Source organism: Aythya marila (genome assembly GCF_965140915.1).
Source record: "Aythya marila genome assembly, chromosome: 1".
NCBI lineage: Eukaryota > Metazoa > Chordata > Aves > Anseriformes > Anatidae > Aythya > Aythya marila.
Window position 1 is genome coordinate 95860135 of NC_139042.1, and position 19206 is coordinate 95879340.

The 19206-nt window shown below is 41.1% G+C and overlaps 1 protein-coding gene across 1 annotated transcript in view; it reads left to right on the top strand.

The window, feature by feature from the left end:
- Positions 1-9229: 9229 nt before the first annotated feature.
- Positions 9230-19206, top strand: part of RCAN1 (regulator of calcineurin 1) — a 46976-nt gene continuing 36999 nt past the window's right edge. The window contains exon 1 of the mRNA XM_082751854.1: positions 9230-9494. Within this exon, the coding sequence (XP_082607980.1) occupies positions 9273-9494 (222 nt within the window). The 5' untranslated portion in view covers positions 9230-9272. The remainder of the gene's footprint in view (positions 9495-19206) is intronic.

Genomic DNA, 19206 nt, shown 5'->3' on the forward strand with positions numbered 1-19206 from the left:
GGCCGCGCCTGCGCTGCAGCCCCGGGGGCGGCCAGGGGGCGGCAGCCGCAGGTGTGTGCGCTCCTCCCCCGGCTTTCAGCCCTGCCCGCCCCGCTGAAACGCTCCGGGGATGCGGGGGGGCACGGCGCAGTGCTGCTGGCCGCCGCCCCAAAGCTGCCCCGACCCCATCCCGGGCATAGAGCCCACAACTGGGGGGGGGCAGGCAGCTTGTCGCCCTCGAGGAGTGGCTAGTGGTGCTCGGTGAGCTGAAAACATCCCTCCTTTGCTACTGGTAGAGAAAAGAGGGGATGGGAAAGTTAGCAGAAAAGATTAAGGTAGCATCTTTAAAAAACGAGCTTCTGTGTACGTGTATCCAAAACCACGGCGTGGGGCTGAAGGCGGGATTTTGGAGTCGGCACGCAGAAGATGCAGCCGACAGGAGGTGGGCAACGCTGTGAAATAAATAATTCAGTCAAATAAATGCTTGCTCTGATAAAAATAAGCAAGCAGGTAAATGAATAAATACTCCTGCAGCTGCTTTACATAGAAGCTATGCCGGCCCAGAGGCGATTTCCCAGCCAGGCAAAAGAATGGGGAGATACAGACTGGCTTGCTGGGCAGCCGCGATCGGAGGGGGTGCTTCTTGGAGGTTTGGGCATTTTGGAATGAAAGCCTGGCCTTTGGCAATGGGCGTCTTGCAGCTGGACCCGTAATAAGGCAATTATTTCACTTCCCTGACATGAACAGAGACTGACACATCTCAGTCATCTCTATCGCTACCCAGATAATCCCGTGCCTGGATCTGCATCTCTTCTCCAAATCCCTCTGCTGGTCTCAGTTTCAGTTTTCGTTAAGGTATGAGCCTGACATGGGACTTGCATCATCATGCTGTCTGATGGAGATACGTGAGCAGTGACTGTCTCTCCCCAGTACTCAATCCCTGGACAACACCAGTCCTCTGGTTTTGTCCATCACCTGCTCTGTGGCTCTAAATGCAAAATAAAATAAGGATTTCAATGGCAGCAAAAATAAATAAAAAAAAAATCTGTCAGTGATAATTCCTGCCTCAGGAGTTGCTTGCTGCTGCCTGCTCTGCTTATGCCATGACTTCCATGTGCCAGCAAGAGAGACAAAATAGGAAGAGTCGGGGGACAGGGTAAAGAGGGATGAGGTGGGCATAGCTCAGAGAAGAGGCAGCCAGGTGACACTTTTGGAAATATGCCATGAAAATTAGCTCTGTCCCAGCGAAGCCCCGGAGCTTCAGATCTCTGTTGCCCTGTGCTCTATGCATCCAACACTTCCCCTCTCAATTACTCAACAATTACTTAACAATTAATCTCCCCCGCTTCACACTCCTTTACGCTGTCTTCAAGCTCTTTATGTCCCATCTGTTTCTAAAACAGGCCCCCAGCTAATAAATATTATTTTCTCGGTTCAGCTCCAGCAAGGATTACTGCACACCTTCTTCGCCTAAAAGCTGAGTGCAGGCAATTAAATATCGCATATGTCAGACATTAGTGGACAGCACCAAGATCCCTTTACAGCCTGTTGGTGAACACGTTGCATCCCTGGGGGTTATCAATTAGGCTCTACTTGCTTGATTATTGTCACTTCCTCTCCTTCCCTGAATGTACAGTGAGTTGCGGATCCAGGTTACTGTTTTGCAGCCTAAAGGGAAAAAAATGCCTTTTGCATTACAAGGGAGCTGCCAAATACACAACAGCCAAATATTTAATGGTTCACCCTAACACAATGAGCAGAGAACTGGGGTAACGGAGCCAGCAAGGCGTTTTTGCTCACACAGCAGCCTGCTCTGCCTGTTTTCACTGCTGGCTCTGGCTGGCATTGTGCTGTTTTGCTGGGTGGGCTCGTCCACATGTACCACGTTTCACAAGGGAAGATGTGCATCCCCAGGGCAAAACCTGTCTGCACAGAGGATTTGGATTCTGCTCATTTCTGCCAGATGCTGAGTAACCAATGTTGCACTGCACTCGGTGGGAAATACAGGTGAGTTCAGAAATGGGGTGTTAAAAATGGTGTTGGAAGACGATGATTTTTAGCACTTTCAAAATCCATTTATGTCTCTCTGTTCTTTCTGACACTGGTTCCTTAAACTTCTGTCCAGAAGCCGATGGAGCTCTCTGCTGCTTTGTGCTCAGCAGGCTGCTCCGTCTGCCCCAGCAAAATTCAGAGTGGGAGACACCTCTCTGGAAATGGCAGCGGCATGGTGTGTGCTGGGGGAATGCCATCTGCATGCTCTGAGCTTCCCGGCCCTAAGCTGCTTAGGGGCGATCGGCTCCCTCCCCAGCTGCTTACCCACAGCCTGCTGGGGAAGGAGCTGGGTATTTATACGTGCAGGGGGGACAGCCTACATGCAGGGGCAGAGGCAGCCTGCTGCTAATATTGCCACAAAACAAGCAGCGAGGCCAGCTGAACCCTCACCTTGCTGCTGACAGCATGCCTTGAGCAAACCCTGGACCTGCTCTCATTCTGGGCTACGTGGGGCCTCTGCCCATGTTTTGTTTGGGAAACCCCAGGCAAACTTATTTCACTGAACTCCTTCTCCCTCCTCACTTCCAAATGCCTTTCAGCCATGGCCATGCCCGGCCTCATGTGCCATTACTTAGGGCATGCACACACCACTATTTAAAGGACCGTCACGATTTGCACGTGATTCAATAGGATTAGAGAAATGTTTAAAGCTAAGAGTCTTTGTGAGGATCTGGGTCTTATTAAGTAACTGTGATTTCATTATTGTCACCCGCATCGTTCCTCCTTCTGTTTTCTGACGCACTGACTGTGGCACTGGATTTGGGGTGTGAGTTTTCCAAAGTGATGAACTGAACATGAATAAACTACATGTGGTGTTCCTAAGGTTTCTGTTATAAATGTTACTTTTCTCACACTGTCCTGCTTTATGAAATGGTATATGAAGCCCTAACCAGATCCATCAGAACACTTAACTCAAAGTTTCTTCTAAAGTCCTCCTTCACTATTAATAACCTATCTAGAATTTCTTGACCTTTCTACTACTTTCATTCGTATTACATTAACCTGTTACTTATTCTATAGTTTCCTTTTTTATTATGACCAAAGTGTCTTGGAATAATTTCTTAGAATGTAATCCCTAATCATGATTCATTTGATCTTTTCATACTCTTTCTTGTGTTTTAAATTTCAGTTAACCTTTTATGGCTCTTAGCAGCTTTTTTCCCCATGTAAAATAGGATCACATTCTGTACAATTTCCACTTGCATTTGGCCTTTAATGGGTTCCTTCTTTGCAAATCTGAGATTTTTTTTTTTTTAATAATAATAGGTTTTAGAGTATTTATAGATTTGCGAATAAAACAGAATATTACAAAATACCAAGCTGATATAAAAGTAAGTTACATGTGCAATTGAGAGAGACACTTATCATGATTAGTGAACAGTAATTGCACATTGACTGTTACACTTACTGTTAAATTACTCTATTCATTAGAAAAACACATCTCATCTATATGTAGCTCTCTACAAATTAACGTATAGCTTTCACTTCAGCAGAATTTTCAGAAACGTTTTTATGCACTCTGATAGCCTTGAAAATATTTTTTCATATAATCAGGAAAGATTTTTTTTGCTTTTGCAACCTTGTAGTGAGAAGAACAGGTGATCTCCAGAGGTCTTATTTTTCTTCTGCTTCATTCCAAAGTGGAATTCCCATGACATCTATGCAGCTTTTTAATTATTATTATTTATTTATTTATTTTAAAGGAATGTTTAGTGAAGCTGGTTTGGGCATTTAATCCCCTAAAAGCCATAATAAAGGGTAGAAAATCATAGAAAAAGACATGCACAATCTGCCTTGGGGCAGAATTACACACAGTTTGCTCTGTATGAGTCCCAGTCCATTTTTAACTAATATCCATTTTATTTGCATGCAGTAGTTTTGCCACAATCATTCTCTTCTTTTTCTTTTTTTCTTTTTCTTTTTCTTGTTTTCCCCAAATCAGGGACCAAACCTCACTCTTTCTGCTAAAATATTTGATACAAGTTTTGTTGTTATTGTATTGTATTTATTGTTCCTTTTCAGAAGTGCTTCCCCACAAAACCCATTTGTTCTACAGCACTTGTAACCGAGCTCTGCTGTAAATCAGTAACCAGGCTTCTTATTACCAATTGCTCCTGAAATAAATGGCTCATTTACCTCTACAATGTATTGCTCTTTTCTACCTAATTTGGGAGTCGACTTACTGGAGCACAGTTCAAAAATCAGTAAGAGGTACAGGGTAACCTGCTGCGATAGTATAACGAAGAGCACACCATTGTTAGATCTGGGGCACACCCAAAGGTGGCAGCGACCTTGGGAGTTGATCTGTGCCAGGCACGGTGCAAATCCAGGCACCTCACTGTCTCACCGAGGAAGGGTGGCAGGAAGGGAGCATAACGAACCAGGGGAGAAGAGGGAGATATGTGTGAAAGAGAAGAGATCGTGCTGATAGACATTTAACAAAGCAACTGATCTGAATCAGTTGAATGTGCTTTGCATTACCTACGGCTTCAAAGGCTCCCTAACAAGCCTTACCTCCTGCACTGCGGATTTGTTCGTAGCCTCCCCCCAACATCAAGGTAAAGAAGCCTTAGGTTCACTTCATTTATCTTATTTAATGACACTTTATTTGTATGTTTTTTTCTCTGCCCTGGGACAATTCCTACTCTTTCAAACACTAGTGGGACTGAAAAACACTCCAGCTGATTCTGCTTCTCTTTCAGGCAGAAGGAAAATAAAAACATTAAAATAACATTACACAGTGTTCTATAAAAAACATTACACAATGTGGGACAGGGAGGCTGTGGCCCTGCTTTCTCATTCTCACCACTGTGGTTTCAACCTGAAGAAGATCAGTCTGCACAAGTTAAAGAAGAAAAAATGAAAATGGATGGTGTGTTGTTAGCTCCTTTGGTGCTTAAAAGTTACTGGTGAATGCAGTGAACTAACGTACTGTCAGAAATAACTCCCTAGGTTGTGTTGTTAAAGATATTTTGCTACAAGAGCCAGATTCAGACACTGCATGGTAGTGTCAGGAGCTTTGCAAGCAGCACTGATGGCATCCAGACCCTCATGGCCTGATGCTCTGGAAAAGGGGATCCTTTCCCAAGTCAAGGGAAGGAAAGGGAGCACGCTGAGGAGCACCACGGACCAGGCGTGAAACCCCTTCGGCAACCCCAAAAGGAGTTCTACCTCCTGAGAGATTTGCAGGGCTGGATCTGCTTAGCTGAGCAAGAAGAATAGTGAGGAGGGACTCCAATATAAAACACCAAGTACTGGGAGAGGTTTTTATTACAGCAAGGAAAAACAGCAAGAACAAGTGGTTATAAGGGAGAATCAGGCAAGTTTAAGCTAGAAATTAAACATACCTCCAACAGCATTTAACATCAGAACAAATTGTTATATAAGGGAACTTTCTTTACATCTACTTTCTCCTTGGGGCATATGGTTTGCTCAAGCTGAACTTAAAGCAAAAGCAGTGAGGGTTTGTGTGCTTTATATGTTCACTTTAACATAACTGGCTTGCTTTAACGAGGCTCAGATCTCACTCTGTCTGTGGGAGGCTGTTTGAAGGGGAACATGTCTATATATAAGAAAGTAACTGAGAGGGGCTGCTCAGCAGATAACGAGCGCTTGAAAGAAGTAAATTGGAGACTTCACTGAGGTGGATTTTAGCAAAACCTCCTAAAGAACATGGGCTCCAAGAGGGCTGCAGGAAATGCGGGAGGTAAAGCTCATGGAGCAGTTTGTGAAGGAGCTGCCAATGAGTGTAAGATCCTTCTAGCTGTGGGGAGGAAGCAGTGATGGGCATTTCCCTTCTGACAAACGAACTGGATTTGGATCAAACGGACTGAAAAGTGACGGGTACACCTCAGGTATGAGGGATTGAGAACCCCTTCCTCCAACCTCACTGATAAAGAAGACCCCCACAAGTCAGTGTTGTTGGATCAGTTGGGCTTTTATGAAGTTCATATGATCTAACAAGGGAAATTAAGTAAATATATAAATACCATACACTGGTGTGTCATCCTTGACTGTGGGCAAATTGCAAATATGGATCAGGTTCTTTTGACCATGTTTTATATTCAATCAGGATGACTGGGTTGATTTGCGCTTTGAAGTCTCTAGACACATTGGACATTTATTTTTGTAAATCTAGGGGGTTATTTGGACAAGGTTTAAGAAGTCAAGATTTTCAAAAACAAACATGAGCAAATAGCTGGTAGTACAAGTTTTTTAACGTCAATATAAGCAAGAAATTGAGGATACTGGCTTTTACTTTCAGGATACTTGCAGTATATGGGAGTAATAAAAAACATTTTAATGAAAATAAAACTGTGTTATTGATAGCCAAAATTAATGTTGAATATATATGCATATATTAGACATGCATACCATTTTTAAAGTCTACAGCCAATGAATGATTGCAGTATCATGTTGTGAATAGGCTTCTATCCAGGAAAAATAAATCTAAGTCTTCCAATGTACTGTCACTGACACCAATACCATGTGTTTAAACTGCTAACTACACCTGTCTATATGCAGCTGCTCAATAGGTGCACTGAAAATCTGCTCTGCGGAATATTAAACAAGCCAGTAGTTTGCATTAGTTTTCAGGAAGTAAAGTCACCCACAAGCCGCATGTTCAGTCCTTCTTCGAACATTCTCTATATTTTCTTTTTTCTTTTTTTTTCATGCTGGTTAGATAACTTCTGTTCACTTGAGAAGTGAGGATTTCATTATGCAGATACATGTAATAAAAATAGCCCTTTTGAGATGTTTTGTGCCTCTCTTTCTACCACTAGATGGTAGTGTGCGTTGTTTAAAACACCTGAACAGCACTGTTCAAGTGTATATTTAGTGATATTTAGTGATTTGTTCCAGGAACCTTTTTTTTTTTTTTTTTTTTTTTTTTTTTTTTTCCTGTATGTAAAGAAATCACTACTGTTAATCACTGTCAGTCACATTAAATATGTGCTCCATTCTCAGGATTGAGCATTGTGGTTAAGATCTCATTTCTCTTGGCTTACCAAATCTTTTAGTCAAAAGCATATATTGCATTCTCTTCACACCTAACAGAAAGAGGGGAGGAATCCATCATTAAACATTAGGATTAGGGAGAGTGAGGTTTAATTTTTCTTCTGAAGTTCACAACTGGCGGTGGGGTTCACAATGCCTGGGCGGTGGTGGTGGTCACTTCATATTGGTGTTTGCTGTATTTCTAGAATGCCAGCAATGCTTGCTTTCTCTGAATTGTCTGCCTGAACTTTTCATCTCTTTGGGCAGATAGGTCCTCAGACTGCAGTGCTTGGAACAACGTGATAGTGATCTCAGTTGAGCTTTGGGTGTTATTATGATACAAATATAATTAATGACTTATTTTCATCCACAAATCTGACACCTGGTTGCAATTACCAGCTGGTGGTGGTTTATGCCATTAGACCAGTAGTGGCCAGTTTTAGGATTTTGAATGGCTTTCATAACAGTAAAATGGCAAGCGGCAATCACAGGAATTTGTTGCTGGCAGGTTTTGCTTCTTCTGTGAGAGCTTTTAAATACTTATAACAGAAGATTTTTGTTCAGGTTCCTCAGATGAGGTTTCTGTAGAGGGCTAGGACTCTTGAAACAGAGAGTGCAGATACTTGCTCCTTTGAGAAGCTATCACTACTCACATCAGGAAGCAAATCTGAGAGCATAGAATAAGATTTAAAATTATATTAGCTTATCTAAAGGTTGAAATGTTAGCTCTAAAATGTTTCAGCAAGTTCATATACGTGAACTTTTCTATAAGATACCATTTGTTTGGATGTTTGTGAAAATATAAACAGACTTACATGACTTAGAGCAACCAGTCACGAAAATATGCTGTACGTAAGATGTGTCTCTCTCTGAGAAAGGCTTGAATGGATTACAACAGACAGATTACAGAGTCTGAAAAAAAAAAATGTAGGAGGGAGGGAGAAGGCAAATGAGTATCTCTTTGCCTGGTATTTTTTGCCTTGTTGTATCCTGCAAGATCTCATTAAAATCACTGTAAGATCACAGTAATTTTTTTCCAAGTGCATGCTAACACATGTTATCTACAAAGATATAGTTTAAATTGCAGTCTAGAACACCAGACATTCTGAATTGAAACAGGTTTTTTTGAGCCTCTGGATAGATGACGCCTGCTGACAAGATCAGTGTGTGATGACATACTGCTTTCTAAGTCCTGGGACTGAGATGTAATATAAATGACAGGTGCCTCCTCACTCACGTCTGTGAGAAGTTTCTTGGAAATTGAACATGAGAATAGGATTAGCACCTCAGCTTGCTAAAAGTGGTGTTCTTGTGGTAGCCCTCTTTTGGTCTTGGTGAGAAAACAGCTTTTGGAGGGATTGCACTTCCCACTTTCAGACCTCCTGCTTTCTTACTCAGCCCTGTGGAGGTCGAAGATTGAGTTAAAATTTTGCCAGCTATCATCCAACATCTTTTCACTCCTTATTACCTTTAACTCTTCTGTGCTACTCTTCTACAAGGATAGGATATTTGGGGTTGATACATGAATATCACAGTAACTTCATATATATATATAAAAAAAAAAAAAAGCATGTCATATGAAGTTCACTCTAAGGTCTTACACTAAAATGCGTTGCTGCATATACATGTATGTAAGAAAAGTGTTTGTCTAGGTTGGTTACATTGGACTAAGCAGCTCAGCACAAATAGTTAAGCTTTTGGCATCTGCAGAATGTCTGACACGAGCAGCTCCTTGAGCTTAGCTAAGAAAGGTGCAGCTGTCCCTTATAGACTTTCATCACTAGGAAAAAAAAAAAAGAAAGGCTTTAAGAATATGCCTCCTTCAGGTCCAAGATAAGGGAGAAGCGACAAAAACACCACACGACACAACTCTCCCAACAGGCTTTTTATTCCCCTTGACTCTGCAGCACCATGAAACCCTTTGCAGAACATCAAGAGCTACATCAGGCAGTTCTGGGGACAGACAAGAGAAACACGAGGCACTGAGCGGTGTCTTCCTAAACCACCCCTTTTTTATTCCCATTTAACGCCCCTCAGGGCGGCGCTGCCCTCACTCAAGATGGCGCCGGGCAGCGCCGCGCTGCCGCGGGCCACCTGTTGCGGCAGCACCCGCCGCCTATAGGGCTTGCGCGCGGGGCGGGGGGGGCAGGAAGGCGACGGTTAAACGGCCGCGGGGGGGGGACCAACGGCCGCCGCCTCAGCCGCGCTCCGCCCCGCAGCGGGGGCTCCGCTCGCCGCCGGCCATGGAGAGCGGCAGCGGTGGCGGCGGGAGGGGCTCAGCGGAGCCGTCGCCCCGGGAAGGAGACGAAGAGGAGGAGGAGGAGGAGGAAGAGGAGGCGCTGCCGGCCGAGGCGGCCTGGAGCTTGGTGGACGGCGCGATGGAGGCGGAGGCGCTGGCGGACCTGCCCACCGCCACCATCGCCTGCAACCTCGACCCGCGCGTCTTCCAGGAGGGGCCGTGCCGGGTGAGGGCCGCGCCGCCCCGGGGGGGAGCGGGGAGGGACGGGGGAGGCAGCCCGAGGGGCGTGGGGCTGCCCTGAGGGCAAGGGGAGGGAGCGGCTGGGCAGCTGAGTGGGGCTGTGGTGCCCGGCTGGGCTTAAAAGGGCTGCACGCCGCTCTGACAGGGCAGGGCAGGGTGACAGCAGGTGTCGGAGGGATGTCACACGCTGCCTGAGACATCCAGGTCTAATAAATTGATGTAAACGCTTCAGGATTGCTGCTCACCTCGTCCCTGGCTTTCCTGATGGAACTTGAATTCAAATCGAGCTTGGCTCCCCTTACCTGTGGCACCGCTGCCCAGAATTAAAGAATGAGTGAAGCCAGCATTTCTCTCTCTTATTTTTACACTCCTTTTTGCCATCAAGCTCCTACTTCCTTTGATACTGAAAGAGACGCTCATTTCTTAAAAAAATTCAAAATGAAACCTACTTGAAAAATTAGGCAATAAGCGTACTGGTTTAAAATCCTATTACAATAATTGGCTGTCTCTGTGAAAAACAATTTAGAGTAGATACAGCAGAGGTCCGACAGCTGAAGGCTACGAACAGTTGCAATGCATTAAAAATGAGCTGGAGGTTGGAGTACAATATAGCTGCACCATCTCTATTACTTTCTAAAATTATGTAACTTTTAACAGCAGTGTAATCCTGTATCACGCAGGGCACCTGCTGCTAGGAAGGGAATGGCACCTTCACAGGGATTTACCCTCTCTAATTCAAGTTCACTCCAAATGTACTTAGCAAAACGTAATCAGTTCCAGTATCTTCAGTTGCTGGTGGTAATAGTATTTTTCGTAGGTGAATTCTATAACCTGAAAGGGTGTATTTTGAAAACACATATGCACATACATAAATGCACGATTACACAGAAGATTGGGAAGTGTCTAAACACTTAAGCCATTTTTCCGTCTTTCCGTTTTAATTCCAAAGGCTCTCAGTCTCCACATACTAAGCTTAGATCAGAACCAAGTCTTATGCATTACTGAAATGACAATCTTTTTTTTCTTATTCATTCTACTTATTTTTTCCTTGCCAAGAGTTGCAGCAGGTAGGAATGCAGATTAATTGCAAGTTTATTTCCTATTGTTTTAATTAATCGTCTTGGTGTAAATAAACTGTCTTGCCTTAAACAGGGATGACAGTATGCATAGTTACTGCAGCATAGCTGTTGCTCTTAATTCTTCTCTGCGTTAGGGATTTAATTTTATTTTGAACCTGAATTAATATGGTGTTTGTGCCCAACAGGGAAGAGGAATCTTTCTGGAAGTTTTATAAAGAACTTTGAGGCAGTTGGTAGGTGTACACAGACTTCTAATAGATTAAAGAACAGTTCTCTCTTGCAAACTGGACCTCTGCCACTGAAGTGATTCACTGAAGAGAAGAGGTGACATGAGGCACTAAGGCTGGGATCCTGGTCTGCTTGGATTGGTGAAAGGTGGATTCATTGTGCTGCTGTTAGTTAATATGAAAAGAGTAAGGTTGTATTAAAATGCACCTTGTGTGCATGCATCCAGTTTTACATTAGGAGTTAGTAATTCTGGTACCCAAGAAAATGAAGGTGATTTTGATTTAGTATCTGCAACAAATTATAAGATGATAACCATACTATACTTAAGGAGCTACTTTTAAGAAAACTCAGTTTACAGAAAAGTCAAATTTGCTCTTAAAGGACTTGCAAGCAATTGCATTTAATTTATTCTGTCATAAAGGAATGAGTAAAGGTATTGTAAAATATAGCAAAATATAGACATATTATTTTTATAAATAATCTATTACTTTTGATGAGTTGAGTGTGTTTTTGAGAGTAAAAAGGTAAGAAATAAGGTGTATACAACAGTCTTAAAATACCTTTTCTGCAGAGTTGAGTTTCCTCTTCTCTTTGGTAGGCCCCTTTGTAATCCTGGATTGCCCTATTTGAGGAGGGCTGATCCAATCAAAGGTGAGATAGGAGACGGCTGCCAACTATTTCCATTTTGCCCTCCCTAGTCAGTGATTCCTGCTTGTGTCAAACTCCTTCCTCCTCAGCTAGGGGTGAGGTAGGGCTGTGGCTACAGCATTTCCTTAAATTACAGTTGCCACCAAACTGTTCAGGCAGAGATGTTTTTAGAAGTTAGAATGCTTGGAGCAGGTTCCCTAAAATCAGTGATTTGCTCTCAGAATGCGTCAATGGGCTAGGGTATTTTATTTATATTTGTGGGTTTTCTCTTTTGGTGTTCTTGCCATGTTGAAGTTTCACAGTTCCTCTGGTCAGAAAAGTATTGAAATAAACACTCAACAGTGAAATTTTTTTTTTTTTTTTTAAATGATAAGAGTGGCACGACAAAGGTGGAAGTACAGGATTTTAAGACTTGGAAATGTTGGTTGTATGTCTTTGGCTTTGCTCTTTCTTTTTTTTTCAGTTGAAATCTGATTTTGTTTTTTTATTGGTTTTGATATAAATCTCTTTTAAAATATACCATCTTCTCAGGTAAGGTAATAGTACTAGTAAGTGATTCTTTCTTATGTGAATACAGCAGAGAAGAAACAATCTGACTTTTTGGAAAGCCATCGATGAGGTATTTAAGTATCACTTCCAAAATCTTCCCTAGAATGCTGAAATACGTACTCTCAGGCTTTTTCTAACTCCCAGTTGAAGAAATTCCTATAGACTGTATCCCCTTACCTCTGCCTTCACAGATGTGTATGGTAAATGATCTGAAGTAAAAACACTTCATCTGATCTTCAGGTTGGCTAATTACCTCGGAAACAAATTCTATTCTGACTTCCTGAAGTGTCTTGTACTCCTTCCCTTGGCTTTTTAGCAGTCCTAATATTGACTTTATGCTTGAGCAATTGTATTTTTTCTTAAAGTGATATTTATTCATGCAATATGTAGATGAGTTTGATCTGCTGTAACTGTACTATTACTGATTTTAAAATGAGCCTGTGTACTCATTTAAAAGTGTCAGTAGCTAATTACCAGAGCAAGCATTTTTTTTAATTTTCCCATTTCCATCTTCCTCAGCTGGTATTCAATTTTTTTGTCTTTTTTTTTTTTTTTTGTGTGTGTGTCAGTGGAGGACACTTGGGTGTTTTAATAGGACTTCCACTGAGAAATAGCAAGTGCAGAAGGTAATAGCTTGCTTGTGTCTTGTAATCCTGGAGGGATGTGGCATACTTCACTGATGATTTTAAACTTCAGTGCACGGCCACCGGGGGGCTAAATAACTTCATTTATGCCCCAGTAGTCTCTTGCTAAGTAGGTTACCTGGGTCTGCACTGTCAGGTTTCCATTTCAGTTTAATTGTAGACAAGTATCACTCATTTAATTTGAGGGGATTAAAAGAGGAATGTAAAGTTTCTAGAAAGAACTCAGCTTTGGGCTACTGAGGAACTAGTTTTGGTGGGTTGTATTGTGGCATTTTTAATGGGGCAGGGACAGACTTTGGATACAGCTGTTTTCCTTAGGGCGGGTTGAACTCCTTGCATTACTTTAAGGTACCTATAATTGCCTTAGTCTACTAAATCTCCCAAGTTATTGCTAAGTAACGAATGTAGCAGGTTTCCCTTAATTAATGGAAAACCCGCATTCATAGATAACAGGCTGTTAAATCGCAATAATAGTTTTTCTCCAGAGCTTGCTAGAGAAAACTTCCCTGAAAGCTGAATTTTTTTTAAAGGAACTTAGCTTGATTGCTTTCCAGTGCATTAGTAGGAGGGAGCTGGTCTCCTGCTACCCTAGGAGAGCACATCTGAGTCCTCATGTAACCTCCAGTGGTGAGCACGGGTAGAACTGGCTGTGAAACAGCGCCTGATTATTTTAAATAAATCATAGTTGTGTTTGAAGATAAGGCCTGAAAAGGTCAGAATTCTCTGCGGTAGTATAACCAAGAGTAAAAGCAGCAATGGCAGATATATTGCATCTTGTTAATGATTATCATAGCCTTAAAAGTCTAGTCTTCCTTTAGCTTTGTATAGGTTTAATATGGAAAAACTTGTTTGTGAATTGATCTGAAAATAAACTCATTGTTAAATGAGCCATGCCTCTGGAAACTTTTAATTGACTTTCAGCCTACTGAAATAATCATGAGATGTTGAATGTATTTTGTATTAAATACTTAAAGAATTACTTCTGCTTTACAGGAAGTTGGTCAAATTTCTCAGGAGTATTCACAAAACCTTCCTTACAGAATAGTGCTTGGGTTTTCTGGTAATCTCTTCCTGTCTCAGTCACATGCCTCATTAATCCTTTTACTTAAAGTTTGTCAATCCTCTTAGGTCACATTTTAAAAAAAAAAAAAAAAAAAAGCTTATATTTTTGTGACTACAGCACTGGTTTTGGTGAAATGTTCCCTTAATGGGAACTGTATGAAATCCGTACTTTTCTGTGTGTGTTTTTGAAGTCTTTCATTCTTCCTGTGCTGGTGCTTTTCCTCAAATCACTTTTGTGACAATGTTTATAAATCTATTTTGTTGCTTTCCACAAAAAGCTGAGGGTTAAGATTGTTGTTCAAAATCCTATCCCAATGGCCTGTTTTTACATTGAACAGTGAAATGGCTAAGGATGGTTTTTAAAAAAAAAAAAAAAAAAAAAAAAAAAAAAACAACCTTCCAGTATGAAAATTCTTGCAGTAAAATTAAATTTTCAAAGTTATTTAGTTGTTGTATGTTGAGATGATAGAGGTTCCTTCTGCAGCTGTTAACAGGTTAAGGCAGACTTTTGAGTGACTTGCAGTCTGGAGACCATATAACTGTAGTGCTATGGCTGACGTAATAATTTCTGATGTTACAGTGGAGCATAATACCATGCTAGTGCAGTTTTATGGCTTCTGGGATGCATCCAGTCAGCTAAGTGCATAGGCAGAACTTGTTCATATCTTGGCATCTGAGGACAAACGTGAACTCCTGAGAGTCATTGGGATGTCTCACCTCCACAGCTCCTGAGGGTCTTTGGAAAAACTGTGTCTAAAAAGCTGGCATACTTTATTCATAATATGACCATTTTATACTAAATGCATGGTCTGTATGGAAACTTTAGCAACAGTCATGAAGAAGTGGAATATTCAGTGTGTCTGTTTCGTTTAAGGCTGATGTCTTCGGTCTTCCCACTTGAGTAGCTTTTTCTGGCCTGTGAGCCCAGAGAAGGTTTTCTAGTTGCTCTTCCCAGTGCTCATGTGGGATGTTGCTTTCTTTGTCATCACAAAGACTATTTGAATAAATCACCTTTTGAGCTGAGTACTCTTCATCTTCAGCTGGCATAGAAGGGTCTGAAGAGACTATACAGCATAAAGAAGTTTGCTCAAGCAGTCCTTGACTGCTTTTTTCATAGACTTGGACTTTGAGGCATTGAACAGCAATTTGGGTGGCTTCCTTCCATACTTATCTTTCTTGTGAAAGTTCAGATAAAGCCATGAAACAGCAGAAAGGGTGATTTCACAGGAGGAGGAAGAATTATTTTCATTTCTGTAGGTTTTTGTCCTCAAGGCATCTCTGAGTGCATCATACGTGAATACAAGTCAAAGTTTTTAACATAAGTGAGTTACTAACAAGAAAGCCCTTGTGCTGCAGCTTTCTGTGTCATGGTCTTGAGAGGAGGGATTTGGGAGCAGTCTCAGTTCTATATCACACTGGGAACATTCTGTAGGTCTTCTAGGTCACGTGGAAAGCATAAAATACTTACTTCTACATCCAAAGTCCTGGTACTAGTTAAGTCCTTAAAGTACAGAGATCATCCATTTTATTTCTACATATAAAAGGATTTGCACTGTTTGCTTGAAGAATGGGAAGTATGTCGCTTATATAATATGTTAAGGAAAGTCATACATACAGGGTGAAAATAAGGGTAAGCAACATTCAGATTTGGTATGTTTGGCTATAAATGGAAACAGTTTCAGTAATGCTGCCTGAGATGGCTGTTAAGTAGCTTAAAAATACTTTCGCAAAGTAAAAAATAAATATTGTAAAATGGCCATTAATAGCATAGGTGTTGTAGGTAATAAAGAAAAAAATATTCCTGTATGATCTAATACTCTAATCATTAACCCCAGGTCATTAAAAAAGACTAGGAAAAATTTGTGATACAAGCTTAAAAGCTTTAATTTCCCTGGAGAATCTCATGGAAATTTGGAAGAGCTTTGTCTGGTTTAAATCACTGTGCTCTAGTCATACCAACAAGTCCAGTGTACATTAAAATGCTGTGGAGGAGATTTCCTTATGTTCTTTGTTATCTGTGTCTTTCAGGAACAAATTAAGGTCCGTTCTCCAGAAATACCAGCACAGATGTGCCCATGTAAAAATAACTACAGAATTTAGATGTGATGCAAACTCAAAACTCACTACAAAAACCTCTTGACATTATAATATTTGCTGGTGTAAGCATTAATGGTTATGTTAATTGGTAATGGCCAAACTGTCCTATGCAAAATAGGTTTAAAATGGTAATAAAAGATTTTTTTTTTGACAGCAGTCCTAGAGAAAGCTTTGGCCTCCAGTAGTTTGTCAGTGAAAATGGTTGTTCAGTTGGTCACATTCTGATTAAAAATGTTTGTAAATGTCTATTTTTTGTCTAATATTGGTCTTTTAGGGTCATAAGTTAGTGTCAGAACTGAAAATGAAAAAATGAGTAAAATATTTGAAAACAGGTACACTGTTAAACTCATATATAGCACATAATAGAAATAATGTTGTATTGTTTATTATAGTGAAAAAATATTGTAGATCCTCATGTGCATGCGTTGTTTTTATATTTTTAAATTTGTGTTCTAACAGGCAGCTGGGATGCTAGGTAGCTTCAGGTGGGATTGGTTTGATTTTTAACTCTTGCTCTAAGCACTACCAGGTGTAAAGAGTGTTTCCATACTTTAAGCTTTACGTGGAGATGCTGCTCAAGTTAGTGAGGGGGGAAAAAAAAATTGTTGCCATTACTGCATCTTCTGATTTAAAAAAAAAAAAAAAAAAAATCCATGAGCTGTTTGACACCAATGTGTCAAGTAAAACTGAATGTGAAAGAACAGTTTGTGAAGCTTGTTAATGTTTTCTGTGGATTACTTTATAAAAATATAAAAGTCCTATTTTTCAGTGAGACTTCAGATTGATGAAACACAAGTCTGAAAACCATGATGTGGAGATTCTGGGTTGTTGCGTTGTTTTTTTTTTTTTTTTTTTTTTTTCCTCCCCTCAAGACTTGATGCAACTGATGATAGTAGTACCTCAGAGATGGACCCAGCTGAGACTCTTGTCAGGAGCACAAGGACTTCGCTTTGTCTGTGACAGAAGCTTTCTAGACACCTCTGGCCTGAAGCAACTAGGAATGGCTTTGTAATTAGTTACAGGTTTTTCCATTGAGATAGCCAGAATGTGCCCCCACCCCCAATGGAAACTGTATTTTTTTTTTTTTTTTTAAGTCTATAGAGATCATTCATGCAGTATTAGTTATTGTAACTTGGTATTCCTGAAGGATTTGCAGGCTTGTTTAAAAAAAAGAAGACGTGGGCTCCATCAAATTCTACAACCGGAGTTTGAAGGGTAAAGGCTTCTTGTTTCCATGAGAGAGGGGAGGTGTGGGAGTGAGCCACCCTGTGGAATATTTCCAGTGTAGAACATATGCTGGAAATACATTAGTGAAGCTGAAATATCCAGCTGTCTTCAGTGAACCTGAAGTTGGGAATGGGGTCTCAAATACAGCTTTGTGTGTGTGTGTGTAATGCATAATTAAACTGGGGATCTCATTACCCTAGTATGTTAGGGAAGCCAGAAGCCTAATATTAAGAAAGGGGTGTTACAGATTCATGGGTGCCGTTGAGCACTGTGATTAGGGTATATCTTGATCCCCAAAGTTTGTGACTTGCTGTGGCAATGATTAAGTGTGAGACATTGATATTTACCTGCTCTTACACCTTCTTTCTCTTCCTGCAAGCAGTTGTTACAGCCAGAGATAACTAGGAGGGCTTTCTTCTTATTTTATTAACTACATGAGTTACTTATTACTGGTACCACTCATAAAAGCAGAGCTATTGATACTTAGTGTGTGCACTGGATTTCATTTATTTTAAAAAATATTCTCATTGTCTAAGATAAACTTCACTTTGTAGATTCTTAGATAGTTCAGAAGCTAACAATTGGATCGGACACAGGTAATTGTTTTTCCTTTTTTGAGGTTTTCTTTTCTGGAGTTATTTTGATGTTGGCAGACTTCCTGGAAGGAGAACATACTCCTAGCTACTGAGCTGAGTACATTGCAAACCTCATGAGTTGGATTTCAGTTGCTTCTTGTTCCTGAAGTACAAAAGATATTGCAGAAGTACAAAAGCCACTAGAAACAGTGAGGCAATGTATCGTTCTGATGAAGCTGTGGTTTTAGGAGGGGTAACTGTGACCAAACTGCCCTATTAAGAGAATGAAGTCAGAGTTAAGAGTACTGTGATTACTTTTTCCTATCTGTATTCAGCGTGGCTGAAGGGTGTTTGACTGGATAAACTTGAGTCATTTGGCAGAAGACTGGCAAGGAGAAAATTAAGGTGCTTTTGGCACTTCTGTCTTGAAAGCTACATTGTAGTTGGCCTATTGAGAAGCTGCAGAGAGCTCTCCTGAGGTATACATAGAAACTATCATAAAAGCTTAATGCTGTAATGGGTGTGCGTCCTGTATTTCAGCTGCAAATAGCTGCGCTGGATTGAATGTTAGCTTTGTGCAGAGATAATGGCGAGATAAGTATTGTTTGGTCACTGGATTTATTTGTGTATGTGCATCACATGCTTAATGATGATAATCTTGGTATCCTTAGAACAGAGTCAGACTTTGACAAGAAATACCTTTTTAAATGCTGTACAGGCAAGTAAAAGAATCACTTCTCTATTTCATCAATGAAAGAAAATATTCTGGAAGCTTCTGGGAAGGCTTGGACTTGCTTTCAAAACAAGGGACTGTCTGGATGCAAAGTACTTCTAAAGATTGGGCTGCTTTCCAAACAAATACTGGCTGAAAGGCATGGAAAATTGTTCTTTTTTTCTTTCATAGAGGTACTGTTTCCGTTCTCTGTAGAGATAGGAAGCTAATGTAACAGGGCTGGTGAACTGCCAGTAGACTCAAGTTGTATTGTTATAAGAAATTGGTTTTATCCTGTTTCTGATTTTGTAGGTGAAGAAGCTGTTCATAATCCATATGGTTAAATAAAAGACATTTGTGAGATAATTTATCAAGGCCCCATCCCTGGAAGTGTTCAAGGCCAGGCTGGATGGGGCTCTGGGCAACCTGGTCTGGTGGGAGGTGTCCCTGCCCATGGCAGGGGGGTTGGAACAATCTTTAAGGTCCCTTCCAACTCAAACCATTCTGTGAGAATAAGAAAAGGAGGGCAACCCAGCAAGTGTAGTTGTTGTTATGAATTGTATTAATGAACAACTTCCATCTATGAGAGAAATTTGATAATTTGTTCAGGACTGGTGGCTTTGCAGCAGTGAGTTGCCCATTGCTGCAGAAAGCTGAGGCTTCTTGTTGTCTAAAGTGGGAATATGCATGTGGTAGACTGGTTTGCCCAGTTTGGGGAGCAGGGTGAAATGAAACATGCAAAGAAAGAAAAGATGAGGTAAGAATTAGAATATGTACATCCTGCAGATTGGGATCTTATTAAAGATGCGAAGTATTCTCACATCAAGGGGGACGTACATACTTGAAGGAATGTGCGCAAAGCTTGTGTGCATGGCTT